At 39.0% G+C, this 26751-nt stretch overlaps 1 protein-coding gene across 41 annotated transcripts in view; it reads right to left on the reverse strand.

Moving 5' to 3' along the window:
• LOC108234849 (protein tyrosine phosphatase receptor type D) overlaps window positions 1–26751 on the reverse strand; it is a 441438-nt gene that overhangs the window by 105410 nt on the left and 309277 nt on the right. For all 41 annotated transcript variants that reach the window (XM_017414393.3, XM_017414387.3, XM_017414372.3 and 38 more), the window contains one exon: window positions 3785–3970. In XM_017414393.3, the coding sequence (XP_017269882.1) occupies window positions 3785–3887 (103 nt within the window). In that variant the 5' untranslated portion in view covers window positions 3888–3970. The remainder of the gene's footprint in view (window positions 1–3784; window positions 3971–26751) is intronic.

Raw genomic sequence — 26751 nt, forward strand, 5'->3', positions numbered from 1 at the left:
TAGAAACTACAACAACAACTTTGTTTATATAGTAACTTGTTTATATATATTTATTTATGTCTGGCAAGATTTGTCCTGACTCTGTTGCCATTCAAATTTTGTCCATGTGCTTTTTTTTTCCTGAAAGAAAAACAAATAATAATACTTAAATCTTAAATGTAATTGCTTTGGGGGGTTACACTTTTGTCTGTTTGTTTGTTTTGTTTTTAATGTATTTTAATAAATGAGCCTTTTTAATAGATGGAGGCAGGACCAGAGCAGAGAAGTTGAAACTACAACAAACAAGCACCTCTACTTGTTAAGTTGCAATACAATCTTTAAGACCTGCCCCTTCATATAAACAAATCTAACATTTTGTTAGCGAGTCGGAAGGGTGTGTAGGTGGGACTTTGCATCAAGGTTACAGCCTAACATTTGTAGTGAGCAGACTCTGGTTTCAAAAACATACCATGGCACCGAACAAAAATACATTTTTGGCTTCAGTTTTGGACAATGAAAGTTAATGGAGTTGCATTGTCCACCTTTATTTATGTTGATGATTTTAACCTTTTGATTTTGACATTGTCATCACCTTATGTCTCAACACAAGACCCAACAGTTTTTTTTGTTTGTTTGTTTTGAGACTAAACTTTTAGTTTCCTTTTTCCCTGCACAGATGAAGATGCTAAACATCCTCTCATCTCAGATACTTTCTCTTTGCATTACTGTTCAGTAAAAAGGCACAAATTGTTTGTTGCCTCTCTTGTGCTCTGTCCCCCTCAGCTCACCGGGGACAATTACGCCCTTCTTTCACACTGACGCCAAGCCCAATTTGCCACACAAATTAAACAAGCTGCAATTGAAGAGTATAAGTGGAGCAGGGTGAAGAAGGGAACAAGAGAGAGCAGCAGAGAGACAGCCAAGGACTGAAAAATAGAAGAGGAAAAAAACAAAACATAAAATATATTTTTTTAAATCTCTCAGGCCTTCTTCAACAGGTATCACTTGGAAAGACTTGGAAAGACAACAAATATACATGTATATTAACGTCTTTCACAATCCTTTTAAGGGGACTATAGTGTCCTCTGTGTAGGGTAAGACTGATTCTGAGGAACGTGCCATCTGTTGAGCAGGCAGATTCAGCCATTTTCTGCGCTGGTGTGTCTTGTGTCCTCCACCATGTCCACAGCCGGAGGCTAGTTCACACCCAAATGGCCCCAGAGCATACACAGACCAAAAAACTTTAGAAACACAGTCTGATCTTTTGAATTTTCAGGGTGGGAGAAAACCCCCCAAAACAAAACAAAAACAAAGCAGTAAACTACTGTGTATAAGGGGTCTCGGTACAAACCACACATGAAGAACAGTCTGAATTTATCTTGGCAGGATATGCTTGTGCAGCGGAACAGTTGAGGAAATTATGTGAGTCGCTGGAAGGGGCTGTTGCACTGCTTCCGAACAGCAAAAGATGCAGGAGCAACAACAACAAAAAAAAAATTATTAAAAAAAAAAAAAAAAAACAGAGCCAGAAAAATCCCAAAGAAGAAAATGAGAAAATTGGCAAGAGAGTGATTAGGATGAACAACAATGGAGGGAAGCTGGGAAAGAGAGGGACAAACGAATGCAAGAGGGAGATCAGACGGCGCAGGAGCAGAGACTAAAAATAAGTCCCAGAGCTGTAATGTACCGCCTGAAGTAGGAACAGGCGATTTCTCTCACACCTCGGTTTCAGACAAGATGACCTCCCCAACTCTCAGACACCCCTTTCAGTCATTAACAGACAGCCACTGTGGCTCCCTCATGCTAAGTTTGTTTTGGCGTGGAAATGATGACCCAGCACAGCTGTTTTAAGGAGAGTATGGGGTAACGGCAGCTGCTCGCAGCCAGACAGCGGAAGGAAGGAAATTACTTGCGGGTGGTTGTGGAAGGGGAAGGTTTAAACTGAGGCGTCAAGATTTGGGGGGCTGTCGAGTACAGTTGAGCAGGACTCTGTTACAGTGGAATGTTTGAACCTTTTACCAAGACAGCTGTCTCCCCCCCTTCTACATCAAATGTTATGCTAATTTAAACTGAAATGTGGAATGCAGGAGTTTCAGAACTTCTAAAAACTCCCTCAGTGACATTTATTGACCATTAATGCTTTGTTTGGAAGGTCCCATAATTAAACTGTGTCCATAAATCCCGGAGCGGCACATAAAACGAGAGGATAAACGAGAATAGGCTCCTCCATTTGCCTCTCCACCCCGCTGAGAGACATATGTGGCAGGAGGGAAAGGGAAGAAAAATAAAACACATTTCAGGAGATTGCAGGGAACATTTCTCAAGCACAAAGTTGGAAAATTTCACCCATCAATTTCACTTTGCGTGGCTCCGTTGTATATGACCTTGGGTGAACGAGCCCTTCAGTCAGAGATATTCAGCCCAACTGAGGGGATTTCAGTTGGCGCGGAGGGAGCAATAAAAATTTTATTCATCATACTGTGACTCCAGGAGCTAATGATTCATGGATCTTAGTGTTTAAAAAAAAAAGGTGAAAAAAGGAGGGGGGGGGGGATCTTTGGTGTAGGACCAAAGCTCAATGAGGTCTGAAAACTGTTGTCACACATCAATGAGCAGGTGTCTCATGTCAAGTAACTCAATTCAGAAGATTTTTCATTGTGATATTTTGGGCTGAGGCCTGAGCATTTCTGGTTACTATTGCAGAAAAAAAGCACTTTGAAAATATGGAGTGGAAGAAATTTTGAGGTTCAGTGAGAAAAAGAGTTTGGGAATTCTCAAACAAAGATGTGTTCCAAGGGGAAAAACAACATAACTGCGATAAAAAAAAGAAAATCTAGCTTTTCTCGAAGGAATGGAACGCTGTCTTTCATGCCAGAGTTTTATATTTAGATCATCTAACGATGAAAAGAAACAAAGTTATACCCATTTATAGCCAACTTTATGCAAGGTCTAACAAGATCAGTTAATGTGTTGAGGACGAGGACCGGCGACTGTCATATCAAACTTTAGCTCATAATTGGTTAATTTGATAATGTTGCAGTCTTTTTTGTGATTTTCCTCTCTAAAAAAGTAGTTTCTTCTTTTCACAGTAGGTTAAGCACAGTGAGCTGTGGCAGCTATATTGAACTAAGTTGACTTCAAAAGTTAATCAGTTGTAGATGTACAACCATTGATTACGTTCTGAATGTCGCATTAAATTTCATTAAGCGGTTTATGAGATCTTTTGCTGACAGACTCGGTTGAATCCAGTAGTTAGAGGCAAAGTTTTAAAACACATTTCAAGTAATCAGGTCATTCTCAGAGTATAAATTGAGAATGTGTCTCAGCTACTACCATGCTAAATCTTTGCTCAACATCTGTAAAACTCACTACCTTAAAGCCATTTTTGTGTTTGTCTATTTTATCACATTGTATGAATGTTTAAATGTCAAAGTTTTAAACAAGGATGTTGCACAATTAGTTAGCACTCAAAGTATGACTCTCAGCTACTATCAGATCAAATTTTACCTCAGTAACTGTATTGAGCTAATACTACTTACATTTTACAGTCGATTTACATGTAAAGGTGGGTACCCTTGTTTGGTGCTTTGAACTTGTGGAAAGATGCAGTATTCTACTTGCAACAGTCATTTTGTATATGTATCAACCTGCATGTTTAATGGAGTTTAAAGTTGTATTGCAAACATTTAATAATATTGCTTTTATTAGGTGTGTGACAAGTTAAAAGAAAAAAAAAGAAACAATATTACCAAGCTCAGAAGGACAGTGATTTGGAGGCCTACGTGAACAAGTATAGTGGACTTACTTTGAGCGTCGGCGAGGTGGAGGAGCAGACCCTGGATGAGCAGCAGCGGCAGCAGCAGCGTGGGTCTGGCTCTGTGCATGGTGGGACAGCTTGACACCAGCATGCTTTGGCAGCCTCGGTGGCACTGGCTCACAGAGCCCTGTGAGTCAGTCTGGTCTGATTTCTCAGATGCAGGGTATTCACAGCCTGTACAAGGAAAGAAGGGATGGGAAGACAGGGAAAGAAGAAGGAAGTAGGGGAAAAAACAGAGAGAGGGAATGAATGAATGAATGAAACAAAGCTGTTTGGCTCCATGGGTTTTATCTATCCCCGCACATTTCTGACATACCCCCACACAGCCTCGGCTGGAGCTGACAGAGGATAGGAACGGCCTGATGTGCTCACGGGGTATATTCTGACAGTTCCCTAAATGGAACAGTCACTTCACACGATGCGCGTGCACGTGTGCATGAGAGACAGAGATAGCGAGCACACGCGCGTGAGAGAAGGAAAAATCACACAGATAAAAGGGCGAGTTAACATGATTTTGTCTTCACAGCATGGGTCGCGATCACCAATCAAACATGCTGCATAATTAAAGAGTATTTTAACTCTCCCTCAGATCGGCCTTGATGTCTGTTATACTTAAAGAACCCACTGTAATAAGTAATAAGCAATATAAAAATAAATACATAAAAAATTTAGGTCAACTGTCAAAATTCTTCTGGATAATACATAGTGAAACCCTGAACAACTTCTCAGTTGAATTTGGCTACATACAATGTAATGTAATGTGTTACAGTAGAATACAAAACGATGTGATAAAATATGCTACAATAGGTGATGATGCAATACTGTATAATAATATGCAAAACAACAAGATACGATACAATACAATGTAATATAAGATAAAATAAGACAATATACAATATCCTAAGGTATAAAAGAACTTAAAATGCTTTAGTACCTCTTATTCATACAGTAAACAGAGTGAGTTGTATCATGGCTTTAGTATAGACACATAATTACAGATTTTCACTTTTCTTCAAATAAAATCTTTAAGACAGAGCAGCTGACCGTTTCCATGCCCGTTTGAGCCTTTTATCGAAGGAGCAGTACACGGCTGTAAAAAATCAATGGGATACAGTGAACTGGCATTAGCTGCCGACTCCCTCTATCCCTTGTCATCCATTTGCTTAAGCCTGAGCTTGATCCTTAGTGATGGATGCTTTGCGGTAGACTTCGGCTCATAACACGGCTCCCAGCTAATCTGACTGTCAAACTGTACTTAGGGTTGGTAAATGGCTGGTCTGCCTGCATTGTTCTGCAGCAAACTGTTGTTCCAGCCGTAGCGATGGGTGGAGTTCTAGGTAAAACAGCTACCATGTTGGATTTCTTCGAAGTTTGGGAAATTTAGTAACTGTGTTCAGCAGGGATGACATTATATTGAACTGTTTATCTGCAGATTTGACTGCCACGCATTAAAGGGGGGTAAGAAAAGAGACAAAAACAAGACCCCCCCTAAGCCAAATCACTAGGCACGATGATGACAAAGTACCTCATTTCCCTGTTACCAATCATCCTCTTTCCCGCTCCCAGCTCTCTCCCTTTCATTTCTGTGGGCTGTAAATGGCAGAAAAGACGGGAAGATAGCGCACCTGTCACACTCGATTTGTGTTGGGGGGAGATAGACACGACTACCTGTCTCCAAGCGCTGCGGGGCCAGTAGCGAGAGCGGGGGACGTGTGGCGGCGAAGGGAATCAATTTGAGGCAATCTTATCCCCCGCTCTCACCGCCACCGACACATAAGCATGCACAAATACAGATGCATATGCATACCTATGAGAATATGGGCGGAATTTTCACACAAGCTGGGTTTTGTAGTGACAGTGAGTTTGATTAAAACCAACTGGACTTTAAAAACCCCCAGCGGAGTGTGAGGAGACGGCGCTGCAGTGTGATCCATACATGCAGCACTGCCGTTCGTCTCCTCAGGTTATTGTTTTACGTATCTGCCTTGCCACGTCTAAGTGATTCCCTTTCAGCTAATTGATGAAGTGTGAATTTGCAAAATGACATTGGTTGGACTGAAGTTGCAGTGCTCAGCAGCCCTCCCCTTCCAGATTCAAACCCTGCATGAACACACACACAAACCCAATAACGCACACACACACGGTGAAAGAGGCAAACAGAACCATCTGCATGTTGTGTAACAACCAGCGAGATGGCTAAAAGGCTGTGCCATGTGAGTAAATACAAGGACAATCGAATGTAAGCACAGCTAAAACACACCCCACAAACCATGTCTCACGAAAATCATAGCTGTGAGAATTTACTGATTTGTTGTGTTAATCCGATACAACACTTTGCTTAATAATGTGCTAAAACGTGATAAGCTACCTGTCAAAAAGCCAATAGTGTCAACTGTTCTGCTACTTAAAAATACATGTCCATTGTTCAGATCATCTGCCTTGTTTCCATTAGTCTACATCAGCAGTTGAACTTTTGAGTATCACTTTAGAAAGAAATGACAACATGGTAGAAGTTTGCATTTATATTTGATATAAATGCCTCAATTAATTGGATAAAAATAGATCAAATATGTTTTATGGCATTATCAGTGTATTTTTATATAATTTATTATGTCTTATATTCTTATAATGATTGTATACATGTAATTCCAACCACTAGAGATAGCACAGGTACCACTAGTGGTAAGCTCTAACTAGCTGTCAGCCATTAGCTTGTCAGAATTAAACAATTTCTTTCAACTGAGGTCATTCAAAGAGCTACTTATCTACAACAGGTGGGATATTGTTTATCGAATATCCACAGAACCACACTTCAGATCTAAACTATTCCTTTAAAGTTTGCTTCACCTTTCCCATTCCATCCTTCGTGTGGAAATTTAGCATTGCACGCAACACGTTCACTGTCATACATTTGGTGGCACTGATGCTTTTCATTGAACATTTATTACACTAGAAAAGAAAAACAACAAAAAACAATCTTGTCTTTCTTCCTGAGCCCCTGGTGGTATTGTTGTGTTCCCATTCAGTAGTGTTTCATTCAAAGGGTTTTGCTGCTGATAGCAATCATGCATTATTAAACAAAGCCTGACAACATGCACCATGTTAATTAGAAAAAAGGAGAGGGGGGGCGGGTAGGAAAAAAGAAAGGAGCTGTTGAACTGTCTTCTCTCCCTCCTTCCCCATGATTCTTATCAGAAATGTGAAAAAGAATGAGGGGAGAGGATGTTTATATTCCACATAAAAGGCTGCTCTCGATTCTAATTTCAGGGCGCTTGCTTGGTATGCTGCTCTTTTTAGACAAGCAATATTATTAAGGGTAAAAAAAGAGAAACAATAAACAAAGAATCAGTCATTTTATCTCATATTCCAGCCACACTGCAATAAACTTATGGGAACAAATGCGAGCAGAATGGTTATGAGGTCCCCAAAGCAGCGGGTTTATAACATCAACATCACAACAAATCTGCTGTTTCCACGTTCTCTCACACGCTGTAACAACTTGAAAAAAACCAAAACATATTTCAGGCCTAGCAGCTCTTGAAAGAATGCATATCACCCGCCACCTTCTATGCCAGCGTTTTAATCTAAAATCTTACAACAAAAGAAAGTATAGAGTTGTAGCCGTTCTGGTCAAACCTTAAAAATAATGTTATTTGCGATCTCAAGGATATTGTGAAATGTCATTTTTGAAACATGAATGAATGACTCCAAGCTACTACCATGTCAAATTTTACCTCAGTATCTGTAAAATTGATGGAAACATAGCAAATTTTGTGGGTTTTTTTTTTTTTTTAGTTCAACTGGCTGAGGCGGCATCTTGAATCGGGTTGACTTCAAAAGTTAATTAGTTTTAGATGTACACACAATGATTAGTTTCTGCAAGTTTTATTAAAATTCCTTCAGTGGTTCAGGAGATATTTTGATAACAGACACACAAACACACAGACGAAAGGCAATAGCCACCGGGAAACCAGGACCTAACATCAAAATACAATGGTACAATGTTGAACCTTTTCAGCCTGGGTTAGACTTATCAGTTGTACAACATTGTGCTCATCCTTTGTGCAACTAAAATAAATTCACATTTCACAGCTTCAGGCATTTTTTTAAATGCTGTTTTTTATTTATTAGACTCACAAACAGTCTAAGCCAAACTTAAAGAAAATAGTGAAGTCATGGTTTGTTACCCTAACAGAATAAAGCAGCCACAAAAATGCCACCAAATCTATTAAAGAGCTAAACTCTCTGTAATTAGTCCAACACATGTGAGGACAAAGGCACAGCTAAACTCCACAGTATGCGAGCTGCACTGCACTTCATTCAAATAATTAGTATCGTACCCAGCCAGGCACAGCAAATGCACATTTTTGAGGCAGGGACTTTCCTTTTTCCTCCAGACTTGCAAAGTTAAAGAATGCAATAATTACGTTTTTTAAATTGTGATAAGCGAGGCTCACAGTGAAGCTGATGGTCGAAAACTGCAGCAAGCTTTTTGATTTTTACTTTAGCTGCAACTGTGTTAAGGTTATAAACAATTAATGTCTTACCTGATGTAGATAGCTCATAAAAGTGCTAGCTGTAGCACTTCCAGCAGGAATATAATATTTCTGCCAGAAAAAAAACCATGGTATCTGAAACTCACGGTAGTGTTAAGGCTTGTAAAATGGCATTTTCAAAAACTCGCCCCACTCACAGTAGCCGTTACCTCGTCAATCTGCCAGAACTAAACCATGTTCTCCAAACTGAGGTCATTAATGAGCTATCTACCACAGGTAAGACATTGATTTGTTCCTAACCTTTCCACAAAAGCCCAAATCCAACGATCTGAACAACTGCTTTAATTGAGCTGATTTGTAAATGCACATTTAAATCATAAATTCAAATCTTGCTATTTTGTTGTATTATCTTATCTTATTTCATCTGTTAGTTTGACAAAGTTTGCAAAGTTACGATGGAATAAAACTACTAGCTAACAACATCTCAACAACAACAACAACAAAAAAAAAAAATCAAAATTAAAAAGATATACCTAAATGTGTTCAACTTGACTTTGGAAGTGAAACAGGTGGTTGGATTTAATTGTTTGCATCATCACAGTTTTGGTACTCTGTTGCTCCAGTCTAAAGCTAAATCCATCCTCCATCCCAATTTTCCTTGGTTTTAGAGAGGTTTTACATACAAACTTATCATTGAGTTAAGGACTTTAAACCAAACAATAGTTAGTGAGACTGATAGTTGAGGTAAATTCTGTACAAATATCTAATGTATCATAACAAAAATCAGAACACCATGTTGGTGTGCTGAATCTTTATTTTACCTCATTCAATAATATATTTTGTTTAAGAGACCACACTTAACTAATTTAAAAGAGATTTGAAGATGTAAACAACAACCCAAAGGAGTTCTGTCCAGTCAACATATGGTAATGTCAGTAGAATGAATTGTTTTATCGCTTCGCTTAGAATTAAAAACAGCATTTTTACTCAGATTTTTAAGTAGGTCCTTAATGTCAGACTTTATAGTGCATTTTATTGAATCAGCTTTCAGTAACTCACTGGATAAACATCTTTTCTTATATGTTCTTCGTTCTTTTTTTTATTTTGGTACAATTACTCCCTTCTGTTTCTCAGCCTATTTCTCCTTTTCCTTTCCCTCCTCAGCTCGTGATGATGTGATTTAAGACCGAGTGACAAGGCTGTTTCTCACACATCGCTCCTGATCAGCCGGCATGTGTAATAACATCCCTAAAGCTAGGCTAAGCTATGCCCTCAAGTGTAGCCTCCACATGAAAGACCCTGACAACCACACATCAGAAGAGTTTATTTGCTATACTTACTTATTTACTCTCTCCCCCCGCCGCCTTACAGCCTCCCATGACCTCCCTGAAAACAAGCCTCTCACGGTCATAAACTATCTTTCTGGGTGGTGCCGCCAGATTTTCTGTCCCAGACTTTCTGTCCCAGACTTTAGGCCTCAGACTAAAAACCAGACTAATTTCGGCCAAACAAAAGCTTCCAGTGTTGCTGTTTTTTGGTTATATGTTGCTTTCCTATAAATGGATCAGCCAACATGAAGCACAGCAGGAAGCTAATTGGGTCTGGTGACATTTGTCTGTCTAATAATTGGTTTAAAAGCACCTGCTGTGATGTTAGAACAAAAGCTATCACGGTCCCATCTCACTCATGTGTCTGTGGCAAATTACTATCAGATTTTACCCATTTATTAACTTTCTGGTCAATTCTGTGAACTGTGTGGTTATGACATCAGTTACGCTATAAACCACTAACATTTGTTTCTGGTTCTAAACATTGGATTTATTCAAATACTGTTGAAAGTTTTCAAAGAGTTTTTTTTTTTTTTTACAGATGTAAGAGATGAACTGATTGCAGATCTCTGGGCCAATTCCCATTTCTGTTCTGACCTGTCAGATTTCTCTTTGAAACAACTATAACTAAAATAATGCAACATATATATTTATAGTTTCAAAATAAACCTAAAATTTTTTTACAGTCAACCATAAAATTGTCTCTCCAAACAAATAAATCAAAAAAACCTTCAAACCAATTAAATTCTAAAAAATAGGTGCTTCAGATTAATCTAAGTAATTTGTACAAATAATTTAAAAAACGACTGTTTCAGTTTCAAAACTGCAAAAACTTTGAGTTTAGAACAAGGTTATGCAACTGTGACAATTCAGTCAGACTACATAGCCATTAGCTGTTTAAATCTGACTAAAACCACCACAAAGACTGATTTTACAAATACTCCCCCTTTGCCCTCCTAGTTTGTCATTTGGCTTTCAGCAGCCTCTCCTTGGCTCCTCTCTCCACCTGATCCACCTTGCCACCTTTTATTTTCTTGCTCTCAACTCATTCCTCTCCCCACCTTCCACCAACAGCTGCTGGATTCAGATGGATTGTGCCCACAGTGTAAGACCCTGACCTGTGATCTAGTGACTGATTATCCCTGTGCCATGTTGTGCTGCTCCTTCGACACGTTACCAACACGCAGTTAAGCAAACAACACGCACAAGGTGAACAAAGCTGTTGGGCAATCTGTAGGGACTCTCGGGAACTTCAAGGAGAGGGAAAAAAAAACAACAAAAAAAAGCCAAGCAACCTATTTTATCTTCGTCTCCATGTTTGGATCGCCTCCCCTGACCTTGTTGACACTAGTAAACACACTTCCCATTGAGTGCTAATGGATGCCACTAATGCCTTTTCAATGGGCAGCAGATAAAACCACAACAGAGTGCAGCCAGCCCCTTTGGTAACCACGTGAGCTGTGAAAATTATTCAAATAATTGCTGTCTTGTTGGGAGGCCTTCCCTCATGCTTTGTTTGTCACGGTGTGGGAGGCTTCTATAGCGCCAGCATGTGCCACTCGGGTTGTGCTTGACCTTGTGCATCAGCATTTATTATAAGGAAAGAACTTCTTATCATGCAAACAGGCTGAACGTTGAGGAGTCTATTGTGTCGGGAGCAGCAAGTGTGTCAGGATAGGGGCAGAAATGAGAAAAATGGGAGACGCAGCAGCAGCAGCCAACCCAGAATGGCTGGGATTAAATTTACGCTGGATGAACAGGGAAGGGCTAAATCATGTTACATATTATGAAGCAGGAAAAAAAAAAAAAAAGAAAAGAGGATTGGGGGAGGGGGGCGTGAGGGGAGGGTGGAGCAGAGGGGTGGAAATATAATGTATAAGAGGTGCAATGAGCCGAGGGGGGAATAAGGTGGCAAGTGAAGGAAGCAAAGGACGTGGGGAAAAAGAGCATATTGCAGAGTGGAGAGCAAGAGAGGTGACAAAGAAAGGAAAGCAAGGGAATTCGCCTCGCTGCCAGCTTTTTTTCACACTTCGTCTATACTCACACCTCGAACGGAGCCTGTGCAGGAGAGATTGAAGAGAAGAATGAAGGATAGAAGCACTACTGATGAGCAGATGATAGCGGAGAGGCCCCTCTAGTAATCTAAGGCTGAATCCCATTTCCCGGTGTTGCCACTACCAGAACGCTTGCTCCTATTCCATGGCCTTCAAATCAAAGTCGCAACAAGTAGTGTTTCTTTTTTTTTTTTTTTAAGGAACACAGAGGTGATGTCATTGTGGCCAAAAATGGTGGGAAGACAACTACTTATCAATCCTACAACAGACACTGCGTATAACATTTTTTCATGCTTACTGGAGAAGAAAGACAATGATACTAAATGTAATCCATCAAATTAGATTGTAACATCATTACAATGTTTTTTTTTTGTAATGTGAAATCTCATCAGATGTGTTAGCACTCAGAATGTGTTGAGAATGCCTCAACTAATGACGCACCAAGTTTTAGCTCAATATTTCTAAAATTGACTGAGTTATAGTCATTTTTGTGGTTCATGAGATCAATTAGCCGTGGTGGACAAAGGTAACTGGTTGTAGATGTACATCCAATGGTTATTTTCTGAGAGTTTCATTAAAATCTGCCTAGTGGTTCATAACATATTTTGCTAGTGCTCCACAGAAATGAAAACACGCATGCACAAAGGCTTGTTATAAAAAAAAAAAATCCATTTGTGAGTGTTTTATAAGTGCAACTGATAGCCTTTTCTTTTGATGTGCACACCTAAAAAGTAAGGGTTAAAAAGCACTGAAAAATTTACTATCTTGCCAATCCATATCATTGAATTTGAGTGTTCCAATCACTTCCATTGCCATACAATTAAGCACCTAGGCATGCAGACTGCTTCTACAAACATTTGTGAAAGAATTGCTTTCAGGAGTTCAGCGAATTCCAGCATGGTACCGTGACAGGATGTCATTTGTACAAAAAGTCCAGTTGGTAAATTTCCTTGCTACTAAATAATTTACAGTCAACTGTTAGTGGTATTATAACAAAGTAGAAGCAATTGGGAAGGACAGCAACTCTGCCACGTAGTGGTAGGTCACGTAAAATCACAGAGCAGATACTGAGGCGTATAGTGCACAGAGGTCACCAATATTCTGCAGAGTCACTAAAAGAGTTTAGTTAGTTACTGTGCAAGTGACTTATTTACCTAAATTTAAACCAACAGAAGTAAAAATAAAAAGTTTAGGAATCTTTATCTTTATGACTTTGAATTCCAGTTTTAGTGGGCATTTCAGTTGACTTTTCCATCTTCAAACTCAGAAATCCCAACTTCTGAGTACAAATAATACACACCAGTATTGTTTCCTGAAGGACAGGAGGTGGGAAAAGGGCAACAGGTGAAGAAAAAAAGAAGTGAAAAAGACAAATTGCTCATATAAACTTTTTATCCACTCCAAATCTCACACTTATGTTTAGGACACATACAGATAAAAAAAAATATACTCATCTTGAAATGCACTACTCCTACACAAACTTGCACAGAAAGATGGACTCAGGCACTCATTTGCACAAATACACACATACAAGCGGAGCACAAGCATGCATACCCTTTGCACCACATGCTGCTGGCACTTTGACATCTACCCCCAGCACACCAACGGTCTGTGGGAGGATGAATAATCTCAGTTCCGTGAGGCAGAGAAATGAGAGGGTGGACGGAGGGTGAAAGGGAGGTTGTTCCTTGCCTGAGCTCATGTCGTTTTATGGAAAGTACAGAGCCCCCGAACAGACAAAACAACATTCCTCTGCCACTTGCCGACATGGCACAAAACACAAGAACAGAGCTCTATTGAAAATAACTGAATAATACAGCAGCGGGAAATGTCTTGCCCCCCACCTCCCCACTAAATACATATAAGTCAACAACAATATCCCCCCTTATCTTTTCTGAAACAATTGAACACCAAGGTGCATTGTTTGCTAGTGACATTTAGTGCCTTTTGTACACACGCCAAACCGTTTGGTATGTAAATATACTACTTAGGTGTACAAGAAAGATATAAAAAGGTGCTTCGGGCATACATGCAACACTCGTAGGGCAGCAAAATAATTACAGTGCCAATTGTGCCTTCCATTATTTATGCAATTGTAGCTCAAGATACCCCAAGCTAAAATGCAACAGTTGTTATAGAGTGCTAAAGTATATCTGGGCTAATTTTACCTCAATATATTTCATTGACAGTTTCAGGATCTATGAAGGTGAACATGTTAACATGTTACCATGAGGTTTATATGTTACAGTGTTTGTCTAGTTAATCTAAACAAGCCTTGAATAACTCTCACATGCAGTGATGTCCAATCCTGGTCCTGGAGGGCCACTATTATGCAATTCAGCAGGTCTTCAAGCTCCGCAGAAGTCTGTTAATCACTCACTCAAAGCAGGTGTCTCACAGCAGTGAAACACCTAAAACATGCAGAATAGTGTCTCTTTAGGACCAGGATTGGACACCACTGAATTAGGGTTTTTTAGTCACTGATACCAACACCATGCTTTAGAAATTATGGCAAATTATGGCCAACTTTATTAAACCATTCATTTTGTTTTTGATATATTACGATTTGCAAGTAATTTTTTTAAAGGTGAAAAAAAAGAAAAAAAGAAACTGAATCCCTGTGATTACCAGAAACCCTACAAAGATCAGTACGTAGTCTAAGAGTAGTGTCTTGTCAGGCTGCAATGAATGGAGACTAGTTTGCAAATTAAAATTGCAAAACATAAGCAAATGTTCAGTTGCAGTCTGACTGCAACCAAGCGGCCAATGAATTGTGTGGCTGCATTTTGAGAAGCTAATTTCTAAAATTTATAACTTCTTTTCATTTGCTCGTGTTCTAGGCCACTTACAATTTAGTTGCCAATGTCCACCTACCACGTACCTACTTCACCCCACTTTGTATTTCCCTTCATTATCATTATTTATCATCAGCACACTGTTTTCTGTCATAGGTACCTAAATATAGCTTAGCTCCCTAGAATTTACAAAAACTGAATTAAGATTGGTTTGAAACAAGTTCAAGACACACACAACAACTTTAGTTTGAGGGAAAAGTTAGGACACTTCCTTATTGCCATTTGCCAATTAGTCACCACCACTCACAACCAAGTGAGATACTACCTTTATCGGTGTTACAGTTTATTAAAATCTTTCTTTAAATGCAGTTCCATGTGTATAGGTATCCATATTTTTTCTTTAAAAACAGACCAGTTTAATAGTATAAACAAAACTGAAGTTTTACCTTTTTAAAGTTAGCATAATGATCCGAGCAACCTTTTGGGGGATCTGACAGTTGTTTTTTTTTCGCTGTTATGAAAGGCATCCTTGTTGCAAGAAATACACTGACAAAAGGGTGTATTGTCAAGTGTAGAAACTGTGCTGCCCACAATGGGTCTGGTTTATAATCCGCTCAGTAGGTTGAGGTGTGGCTGATGCTGATTAGTTACAAAATAGTAGAGATCAGTCGATCTAATTGGCTGACTGATCAATCTGTCTACCGCTAGTCCTGTTTTGCTTTAACTGAAGGGTTTCTGGAAAAGGTTAGTCAAATCAGACAGCATGAAAAAAAAAGAAAAGTCAGCAGATTATAGATGTTTTGTTTAATTAAAAGAGGCTGAGTCAAAGACCAAAGAAAACAAGCAAGCAGTATTGGAAACAGCAGCTTATCAAAGCTGTTTTGCATGAAAATTTATCGGTACCCACAGTTGAGGGGGAATGGGACAATAGGACATTATCACTGATATGTTTTTGCTGAATACACACAGATAGGGGTGAAATTGTGTCATTCCTGCTCCTCCATCTCCATCCCGATAAGGCTATCAGAAGACCTGCTAGGTGAGGATAAACACTATTTTTGAAAATGCCTTTAATAATTCAAGTGTCCTTACTAAAGTGTATTGAGCCTTTTTGATGTTGGTGCTGAGATTACCAGATTTAAAAATCGTAACTCGTATTAGGTCTTGGACGCCCTTGAAAGGTGTTTTGGCCAAGCAAAGCCATTGTTCTCAGAAAAGCTGTGCAGGCTGTTTACGCAACCCAGTGGAGGGAAAGTAAATGGTTCACCCCAAGGCAAATGCAACAATTCCCCCTTTGTCGTTTCACCAAGACAAATGTTTGCCATTGCGACATTAGCAACCAAACAAGTGTAGTTCCCTGACAGTGATGGTATATTGTAGCACTTGAACAAGACATTTTATTATGCTGAGGAAAATGAATAAATAATCCTGTTCTCCGGTCACCGCCTGAAGATTGAAATTCAAATAAAATGCCACCTTCAAACAAATGTCAGTATTCAAAATCAGAACTGCTCTGTCCGTGCCTAGCACCAAGCTGCATGCACAATTTGACATTTAGGAGTAATTTTCTCTCTGAGTCGCTTTGTTTTATGTAAAATGAACTTTGTAATTGTCCAAAACACACACACACACACACAAAAACAGCATATGAGCTGGCATCCCATAAATATCCCGTACCCCTCCCCCTACTCTTCATTTGACTCTCTTCAAAACCTCTATTTAATCTTGCCCCACCAAGTACAATCCACCCCCGAACACTCACAAACATGATTAAGACACTGTCAAGCCTGACATTGCCATCTCCCATGCTGTCAGAGGGCCTCACTGGGAGCCGTTGACTGACTGCCTGGATGTGGCTTATCATTAACAGGGCTGCCTGTGCCACCACAAGGGGCTTTGATGACAGAAAGTATGGCCCCAGCGCCTGCCCCTCCCATTCCGCCTGCCCAGAGTGTCATCTAAATGAGATAGGGCCCAGGAGCTAAGGGATTAGGCACTGAATAATTACCTATTTAAAGACCCTAATTGAGCATTTCATTAAGAGACTGGCACTGAGATTTTGCCAAGGAGGACTCTATGAGTAGAGAGATGTTTGTCTATTCATGCTTGCATGTTTATGCAAGTGTACTGTGGGTAGGTGATGATATGAAAATGTGGCTGCACATATGCTTGTGTCTGCGTTTAGGAACAGCAGCAGGCTGTAACCTTGAATTCAAGGGTTACCTTGATACCAACAAGGTCTTTGGCTTGTTTTCTGTTTGCATAGCATTTAGACCTGCAAACAATTGTGCTAATAAATCCAACAGACATTCACCTTTAGAAATTGATAATCATTGGTAGATATGTGAACTTTCAATAGGGGAGAAATTTTTAACCTTTCCTATTTTTGCATTGAGTTGTCTTTATAGGATAATAGCTTTACATACTATGTGTGAATGGACAAATACTACAATTTTGTCTGATACAATATGATACAGTACAACATGATTAAAATATAATGCACAATTGTATGATATGTCGCAAAACAATACAACGCAATACAAGATAATATAATATGGTGGAACATGATATAATATGATTCAACAATGGCACAATCAGGCAATTTAAAGAGTGTTTTTGATTAATATGTCCTTCCCTATCAATTCAATCCCAATGGATACATCCATGGATCTCAGCAGTCAGTAAATAAAAATGAAGTTTATCATTCTTTGGAAGAATTAATTTCTTAGAGTTACCCTCCAAATGTTTGAGTGTTCCTTGCTCCTTAATTTGATGTCACATAGGGAAGTGGGGTAAAATATTCCACTAAAAACTTGCAAATTAGTGTAACACTTTTATGTTTAAAAAAGATCAGCCATATTACTAAACATGATGCATCAGAATACATCAATCTACACACTATAATATTTGTGACAATTTAAAAAAATTAACTGAAAGAGTGCTAGTATGGCTCCTAACACTTTGTTGGAAGTGCAACCCTGAAAAATCTATAGAGCCAGAAACCTCTACCATTTTGTCCTTCCCCTATATATAAGTATGAGTACTTGATGAGAACACACGAAACATAAGGGTGACAGGCAAGAGGTGAAATAGGATTCACTCTATTTTCTTGATTTAAAAAGACTGCTCCAATCAAATAATTAATTGTTTTAACATATTTAAGTCTAAAAAAATATAATTCTTCTGGTGAAATATTAAAACACAATTCTACGTTATACCACTAACTTTGTGAACAATCAAATTCATGCATACTTCTAGGCTTCCATATCACACAATTTTGTAAAATATAAATAATAAACAGCAAATAATTTTCATTTTTTTATCTGACTGAAGCTCTAGTGATACATTGAGATCTTTGCTACTAAACTTTCTCTCTTGTGGAGTTGCATTGTAAAGTTGAGATCAACCTTATGAAGAATCCTAATTGGTGCAGTTTTTCAAAGCTACGTGGCAAAAAAAATATTGGTGAAGTATAGAGAGAATGCTTTCCATTTGCACGGCCAACAGTAGTCACACATTCCTTTGCAATTCCCAACATTACTGTGTCACTCAGCTCATTTAATCGCATATCAGAGTAAGTCTAAGCTCTAATTATGAGATCCAAAATTCTGCACTGGCCCATGACAGGGGTTGCAATCAATCAACAGAACTGGGCTCCTGAAAACAGCAGGGTTGCCTGATCCTTTGTTAATACAACCAGCTATGATCATTTGAAGAAAATTCTAGGACCCAGATAGTTCGCTGATGACAGATTTGACCTGACTTTTCGATGACCCAGAAGGCCATGACCCCCGTTTGCCCCCTCGTTGCTACATCAGGGATCACTGGAGATGTTGGCAAGTTGCTTGCAGTTGCCTCGCACATGATTGACTTGTTTTCTAAATGACTAGCGACTGAAGTGCCAGTGAAAGCTCTGGGCTGTTGGATTCTTTGGGGCAGACACCAGCTGCTCCACTGCAACAGATAAACTGTTCCTCCCCCCTTTGGGATTCATATGTGTTGAAGTCTGGCCAAAGATGCTCAGGGCTCTAATGACACTGAAGCATCATGTGTCTGCCTGGGCTGATCTAACACCACAACTATTTTTTTTTCTTTGACATGATGGAAGTTGAAAAGGATTGTTTTGCGAGTTACGAAATTAAACAGGATTGATGAGAAATTTGTTGCTAGAAGTCCACTGACAACAAACCCTAAGATAAATACAGTGTCTTCACTTCAATTTTGACCTAAAACTATTTTAAAAAATGTATTATCAGCCACCACTGTAAGGCGAAGGTGGACAATATTATTAAAGCCATTTGTGTGGCTCTAGTTCAGTCAATTACAGATTACAGAATTCAGTCAATTACAGATATTGTGCGAAAATTTGGTGTGGCTGTAGCTGAGTGTCATTCTCAACACATATAGTAACGATGACATCTCACAATATTGAATGAAATCTTGAATAATGTTATTTTTGTTATGTTTGAACAAAACAGTTACAACTCCATTTCTCAAAATAAGATGACCTCAGTCTAAAATGCTGGCACGAAAGATGATAGAGGATATACAATCCTTCAAGAAATGCTAGGTTTTTAATTATGTACATTTTCTTTTCAGCTCCATTTGAAAATCTTTTAGCAGCACTTGGCACTGTTACTGCTGTGTGTATTGATTCATTCACAATTTGACCCCATTTATAGGATATAAATGAAGTATAGACACAGAATAAAATTTTTGTTCTTACTTTATTGCCAATTTGAAAATGCTAAATACTTCCCAGTATGAAATATTCAAACTGTGGTATTTTTGAACATTTGTCTGTGGTCCTGAGCATATCCCAACTTTGAAAAAACTGCCTCCTTCGCCATCGAAAAACACCCACAGCAAAACATCATCTAAGCTATGCAGAATCTTTTCCAAAGTTCCTAAACAGTTCTGGCAAAGCAGTTGACTCACTCTAATGGAAGGCCCGATGTGGGCCCTATCAGGACCAATCTTGGCCTTGTGCATCCCCTTATCTCCCATCTCTGCTGGGAGACATCCATCTTGATTTCTGCTGAGTGCCAAAAATAAGTAGCAGGAGAATCAGATGGAGAGATGGAGAGAGGGACGGGAAAGGGGATGCTCAGATGATAAGGCAGTTGAAAATCAGAAGAGTGGATCTTGGGGAGCATGGCCCCTAACGTGCTGGAAAGAGGAACTCCATCTTTATCTAATTACCACGGGGCTGTTTTGCCATCGGAAATGGCATAAGCATTTGTGGCGGCTGGCTAGTATCTTGTGCCTTTACAAGCACACACTTTTTTTAAGTACATGCAGATACGATTAACATTCAAATACATGGCCAGTCATTCAAACACAGACACACACACAATACATGAGGCTCAGGGCTGAGTGCCATAACAGCCCAATGAAATATATTCAGATTAGAAAGGTGTCGCATTACTCTCCAGTCGAATGATAAATACGTGGTTAGCACCATCATTAATCTTTTACCCCTCCCCACCTTCTGCCTCTCGACACGGTGATGTAAAGGGAGGGGAGTGAGCTTCCACTGGTTGGAGCTTGCGCGTTAGGGCTGCCGCGTTAGGGCTGCCGCGTTGTGGCGGGGGAGATTTCATGGACTGTCTTATTCTGCTTGCTCTCACAAACATACAAGGACACGACAATATGACCCACTAGACTTGTTTTAACCATTGCTGTTCAGAAAGGCGAGCCATAGGTTGAACTCAAGGTCTTTATTTGGAAGTCAACAGCTTAAAAAAACACTGGAACCAAACACACACATAAATGTTGCTATTTGTTAAACAAATTTTCCTCGGATTCTCCCTACCATTTCTTTTCACATTCAGCTCCCTTTCTTTTTGCTCCCGCTCTCCAGCCACATATTAATTTCTAAGAACACAGCTTTCTGCTGCCACACACTCCTCGCCTTTCATCCCAGGGGTTTGCTGACATATCGCCCTAAATGGCATTTCATCATAAGTAGACATTGTCTTGCTAATGAGCAGCATGCATAAAACACTAGAGGGCCGAGGAGACAATGGCAGACATGCACACAGAAAAAAGAAACACATTGTGGGAATTAGAGTGGATTCACCACCAGTAGCTTATGCAGCATATTTCCCCATCAAAAGCTGAAAAGCAGAAGACTTCAGACAGACGGTTCAGACAGTGACATGTCGCCCTGAATACAAACATAGCCCTAGGAAGAGGTCAAAAGTTAAGCCCTAAGGAAATTGGGTGAAACTGGTGCTGTGCCAATTGTGTTGTGTAAATGTAAGTGAAGAGATCCTCTGATTCCATTTTTGTATCTTTTAAAGTGTAGAGACTTTCATAGTACTACTTCAGGATGTAAATAGCCAAAGTTTGGCGCCTCTTGAAGAAACAAGGTGGTGCTTGGTCCATAATGACAGTTTACTTTGTTGTGTCACTTATAAAACAATCAAGTATGATGTCAATATTGTCACAAAAATTATAATTTCAGTTTACCTATACAAATTTTAAAAATGGTGTACTACTTCTAGTGTCAAAGATACAATGATTATCAAATGTGCATTTAAAAAAACAAAAAAAGTATAGGTTGAAGAATGTGCCAATTAAACCTGCCATTTTTATGACACTTTATTAAATAAAACCATATATATATTATTTGGTACTGTAACTTAGTAATAATGCAAAAATGCAAATGCAAACACCTGCTGCAGAAATTAACACTAGTATTTCTGTTGCAGTGTAAGAGTTGTTCCCAAAGTTGAGGTCAGGTTGGGGGTCCTGAGATAATGTGCAGAAAATTTAAAAAAAAAAAAAAAAAAAAAATCCTACTAGCATATTTTTACTATGTTACAAAAAAAATAACAAAAATAGTCCTAATAGAGAAAAAATAGTATAGTTTAATCTGTGTTGACATTATGTCCTTGTATTTTTTACTTTTTAGTAATGTTTGTGTTGTTCAACCAAGTACAGTATAACTGGGGTCTAGGAGGTGAAAAGCTAAAAAGGTTTGGAACCACTGTAGTAAGGGGCTCTTCCCGCAGGAGAATGACATTTTTAGGCAGAATAATTGTTTCATATGACATTTACAGCAGTGTAAACGGTTTTTAAAAAATCATGTTTGCTTGAACTGCTATCAAATTTTTCAGAGTGGAGTTTTTTTTGTTGTTGTTGTTGTTATTTTTTTTTAAGATGACAGTTATTCACTTTGGTTTGGGCCCCCCAGCTACAAAACAAGCCCAAATCATTAGCCCTACACCACCATGCTTGACAGTTATGAGCTTGCTTGTCAGTCTAGTCAGAAATAAACTATATTTTGTCAAAATGTGGCTTTTCAAAAGAGCTATTTACAACAGGTTAATAGCCTTTAGAACTCCACTTCAGAGATATGTCATATTCGTTCAAGGAAAAAATGTGTCCACAGTGCAGGCTGAATTCACCAAAAAACAGAAGTAAATTTTTGTCCTCTCAGATTATGGCTTTGTTTGCTTCCAGTAATCATAGAGACCAAGGCAAATTTTACTCTCACCAAGCCCTCTGAGCTGAAAAACATCCTCACAGTGGCACTATTGTGTGAAAAGGGACAATATAAACATTGACGTTTCATTGCAAGGTGGCTGATTAGCTCTAAAGGGGGCTGTAAAGAACTTCATGCCTTCGCTTGGGGCTTCGCTCATGACTCATTTGTGAAATTGGGGTGATGGAAAACAACTCTGTTCATGCAACATACACTAGTACAAAAAGCAGTGCTATAATCAGACGCAAATTTCAGGCAAAAATTATCATAGTTACCTTGCGTTGGGCCATTCGTGCTACCACACTTTTATTGAATCTCCCAGTTGCCCCAATCACCCTGTGCCCCATAAAATGCTGGCGAGTAGATTGGGGCTACTATAATGGTGGTACAATGCTGAAATAAACTACTTTTACTGCTGCAGACATAGTGATGTGACCTGGAAAGGTATTTTTGCTGGGATAATGACTGTATTTTAGAGACGGGCCTCAGTGTGAACTCTAATTACTTGTCTGGGGCCACTGAGCTACAGTGGTCTCAAGCACTTAGTAATGAAGTCCATATTGGCTCTATGTTTATTAAACACAACATGAATGTTGCTGAAAATATCAGCCCTGACTACTGTCTGGAGAGCCCATTATCTTTCAGGATTTCAAATTCAAGTTCATTTATTCAGAAGTAAATATTTGAAGGTCTGACATGGATCAGAGAGCCAATGTTTATCTGAGGAAAATGTGTTCACAAGGACCAAGAAGAAAAAAAACAGGGACTCTGCAACAACATTGGAGTGGTGTTTTAAAGAAAATGTCCTTTGACTTCCATATTTTTTCCATAGATTTTATTATTCGCACTCTGTAGAACCAGCTCCCAGGTAACTTAATCACAATGACACCCGTTCCTCATAAATATGCAAATACAATACAGACATTATGAGTACTCCGAGACAGAAAGTGTCTTAAAGCAAAGCTCTGCCAAACACCCTTTCTCAAATCTCATGTCAGGTCTTTAAAAGCCCCCACAGTGGGACAAACTGTAAAGTTTTGGGTGTTCCCACAGCAAGATGTTTTGCTAAAGCAAAACATGTTGACTTGCCACTATGAATTTAATCATACAAAATTGCAAAACTCTGAGCAGTTCTTATCACTCCCACTGTCTCCTGAGTTTCTAATATGGGTAGAAATGAAAAAGATCATATAAAAACTGTCAGTGGAAACTTAATGAAATAAAGTCATTAAAATGGTGCAGTGGAGGTTTGGTTTTACTAATTAAAGATAGAACCACACAATGTTAGACAACTGTTAAGTAGTGCAATGATATCAGTTTTGATAAACCCACAATTTCCTTACTCCTCTCTTTCTGTACTGCCATAATGACAACACTATCCATGTAAGCATCAAAAGCAGGTTGAGTCCAATGGCTTGGTCAAATACTGTACATTGATGATATGCAAACTATGAATTCATTTCACTTGGAATGTATTTATTGCAGTCTATTCTAATACTGATACAGCAATGACCATAACATTTTGATATAATGTACAGGCTTACTTGAAATATACTTTTGCACCCAGGTTCATAAAAGTACAGTAGTCCTCAGCCAGAATGGATTTGGCATATGGTTTCGGGAAAAATAATGTAAACGCACATCAGAATAAAAGGAAGTTTGTAGGGTAATAGGCCTGCTGACTTGAAACTAATCCAACTGTTCATTTCAGTAGTGCAAGGCACACAACTTTCCATTTCCTAGTATTAAGCCCCCACCTTACATATTTTACTACAAATATGGTGGTTATGACAATCAAATATCTTTAGAGACTAAATATTAGTGAGTTTTGTTGCAACTCATACCTTTTTGATGGAAGTGTGCCTTTGTAAAATCTCATTTTGAAGGGTCTTATAGCTGCTACTCTTTCACCCTACCACTACATTATATAAAGAATTGGGACAACTCTACCACGCAGAGTGACAACACATAATGGTACATTTTGTTTCTTTCATTCCATAGTTGGAATTTCCAAGTTCCAAGGCTGAAAAATATACCATAAGACTCCTTAAAGTCTGAATTCTAAATAGGAAGACTGAAGCTTCACTAGATCCAACTTCAAAACCCAATATGGGCACATAAAATTATAATAGCTATAATAACTTATTTATTTTCACTTCTGTCAGTTCATGTTTTAATAATGCAGTCACACAAAAAGTTCTGCGTAACATGTTGCCACAGAATTTGAATGTATAAAACACAGAAATACATTGTTGTCGACTTACACTGCAAGCAATAGTTAACCTGGTTTCTGAGAACAACAGTTAGCAGAACTTGAATATGGTTTTAAGTTGGATGTGATTTTATTCCTAAATTCAAGTATGGACTTTGGAGGTAAGTGAAACCCAGCATAAGTGGAAGTTAGAGTGAATTTAAACTTGGTCTTAATTCCCCAAAACACAGTATTGAGTTGTTTGTCCTGTAAATAACTACTATTCCTCTAGAAGAGGACATCTCAATTCATTCTGTGTCAGCTGTCCCATATCACCTTTGTGTGGTTGCTTACATTTTTGCTGATGTGCTTAATCTCTGACAGGGAGGCAAAGTTTCTGGACTAACAGCTGGGAAATGTGTCCTTGCACTCCTGCCACCCTCTCCTTCACCGTTTTGCTGCCCCACTAGGTTGGTTGGTTCGTGGCTAATAAAAGAAGCGGGCCTTGACTGCGAACAGCTGGGTTTCTATGATCTAACTCGGTAACAGACTTTTCCTCTAAGTGCAGAAGAATAAAATAATAGAAATATTGCAAGAATGAGAGTGATAAAGTACATGGGGAGTATTGGGATATATGGGGGGAAAGTGGAGTCATAAAAAAACAGAAAGAAGAGTAAAGAAACGGATATTAAAGTATCTTTTGGTAAGTCAGGGAAAGACAGCACTGTGGCGGTCCCTGGCATTTCATGGCCTAACCAGCTAATCAATAACACAAAGAAACACTATTTCAGCTGGCTCATTGAGCTCTCTATACAGAAGAAATACAGAGAGTACCAACTCAGTCTGGTTTTCTTTTTAGTTTCTTCCAACAGCATCTGAGAATGTTTCTAATGTAGGTTCATACTATCCTCAAGGGTGATTATGCACTTCAGCTAGAACTTAAATTGAATTTAGAGACACAGAATCAAGTTTGTCCAGAATTCAGGATTTCTACACATTTTCCATTTTAAAAAACCCAGTCTTTTGCAGCTAATTTTTAAAGCTATTTCAGACATTTACCTGCAAACATTTATATTAGTTTTGAATTTAAATTTAATTCATTCTGGTTTAAATTCCACAAAATAAAAATTAGTTTTGAAGGTGTCAAGTGTTTGTGTGAAATGCAAGGCTGTTCCAAAGGTGCAACTACAGCAAAAGCCTGATCTCCTCTGTTTTAATTGGGTCCTTATTATAGAAAGTTAAGGGCCATCCCTGAATTTAGGTCTCAGAGATAATCAAGCTTGCTTTTTGAGAGATCTGTGAATCATCAGCATGAAATTTACTTTCAATCGCTGCCATGAAAAGCAGAAGATCATGCAATTGCTTGTGTCTGTGCATGTGCATTTGTCTGTTAGCAAAATATCTCATGAAGCACTTAACACATTTTAATAAAACCCTCAAAGTAATCACTGGATCTACAACTGATTAATGTTTGAAATACACCTTATTCAAGAGTGCTGCCACAGCTAAGATCTAAAAGTACTAACACAATAAAATGCCCCTAAATCTGTGAATATTAAAAGATTATTTAAAGTGTTTATAGGGTCAAATTCTTTGATATAATAAGGTTTTAAAGAACTCCATGAAAAAGAATTAAGCTGCCCTTACATCACATCCCCTGCCACCTAAAGTCACCTTGTCTGGTAATAAAAACAAATTTGGAGTAGAATGAAAACCAAGGGGCTAAAGATTATGAGTTGTTGAACCCAATGTGAAACTAAATTCCTTTTATTCTTGGGAACAGCTTTGATCTTTTTTGGATTCAGAGGTATTTGGGTGTTGATGAGGTCATGCCCCTTTTAGCTGGTGGTGCTCTAAAGCCCCCAACCCCCAAAAATCAGAGTGGCATCGTTCCTCTAAAACAAAGACTTCATTCGGGGAAAAGGTTGTGGGGGGGGTGTGATGCGAGTGCGGCTTAAAATGTTAGCAGCCTTAAACAGTCGCTCACATGACCCGTCATGCCTGACCTCCGCTCTCTTATCACGCTGCAGCTCTGTAGATATCTTTTCTAATTTCATGCGTGCGAGCGGACGAGTGTGTGTAGTAGTGAGTATGAAAGACTATTCCAGATGCTCCCAGCTGGCTGTTGCCCAGTGAAGCACATTCACGTCTGCCTGCCTAATTAGTGCAACACACGCATATATACCCACATGCCCAACCGACCCTTCTGCACCACTCATTCCCCACTGTTTCGATGCTAAGCAAAACATATGCACCCCTACCTTTGTCTTTTTTACAGGACACACAAGCAGACAGCTAAACAAACAACCAGGGGCTTAATTACCTCATAAGGGAGGCCAGGGGTGAGGGCTGCCGATGAGTCACAGTGGGACAATGTAAAAGGGTAGAACACAAAAGAAAAAAAATACTATGTTGTAATTGTGATTGATTGTGATAAAAGCTTTGAGATCTCTCCTGACAAATGTGCAAAAAGTGTCAGGATCTGACTATTTTTCTTGTATCTCAGCTGATCTGTGCAAACAAGGCTTTTGTAACACTGTAGCACGAGGTTCTGAGTTACTAAGCTCTTTATGTATGAAGCGGGGGGGGGGGGGGGGGG

This window comes from Kryptolebias marmoratus, linkage group LG7 (genome assembly GCF_001649575.2).
Source record: "Kryptolebias marmoratus isolate JLee-2015 linkage group LG7, ASM164957v2, whole genome shotgun sequence".
Taxonomy (NCBI): Eukaryota; Metazoa; Chordata; class Actinopteri; order Cyprinodontiformes; family Rivulidae; genus Kryptolebias; species Kryptolebias marmoratus.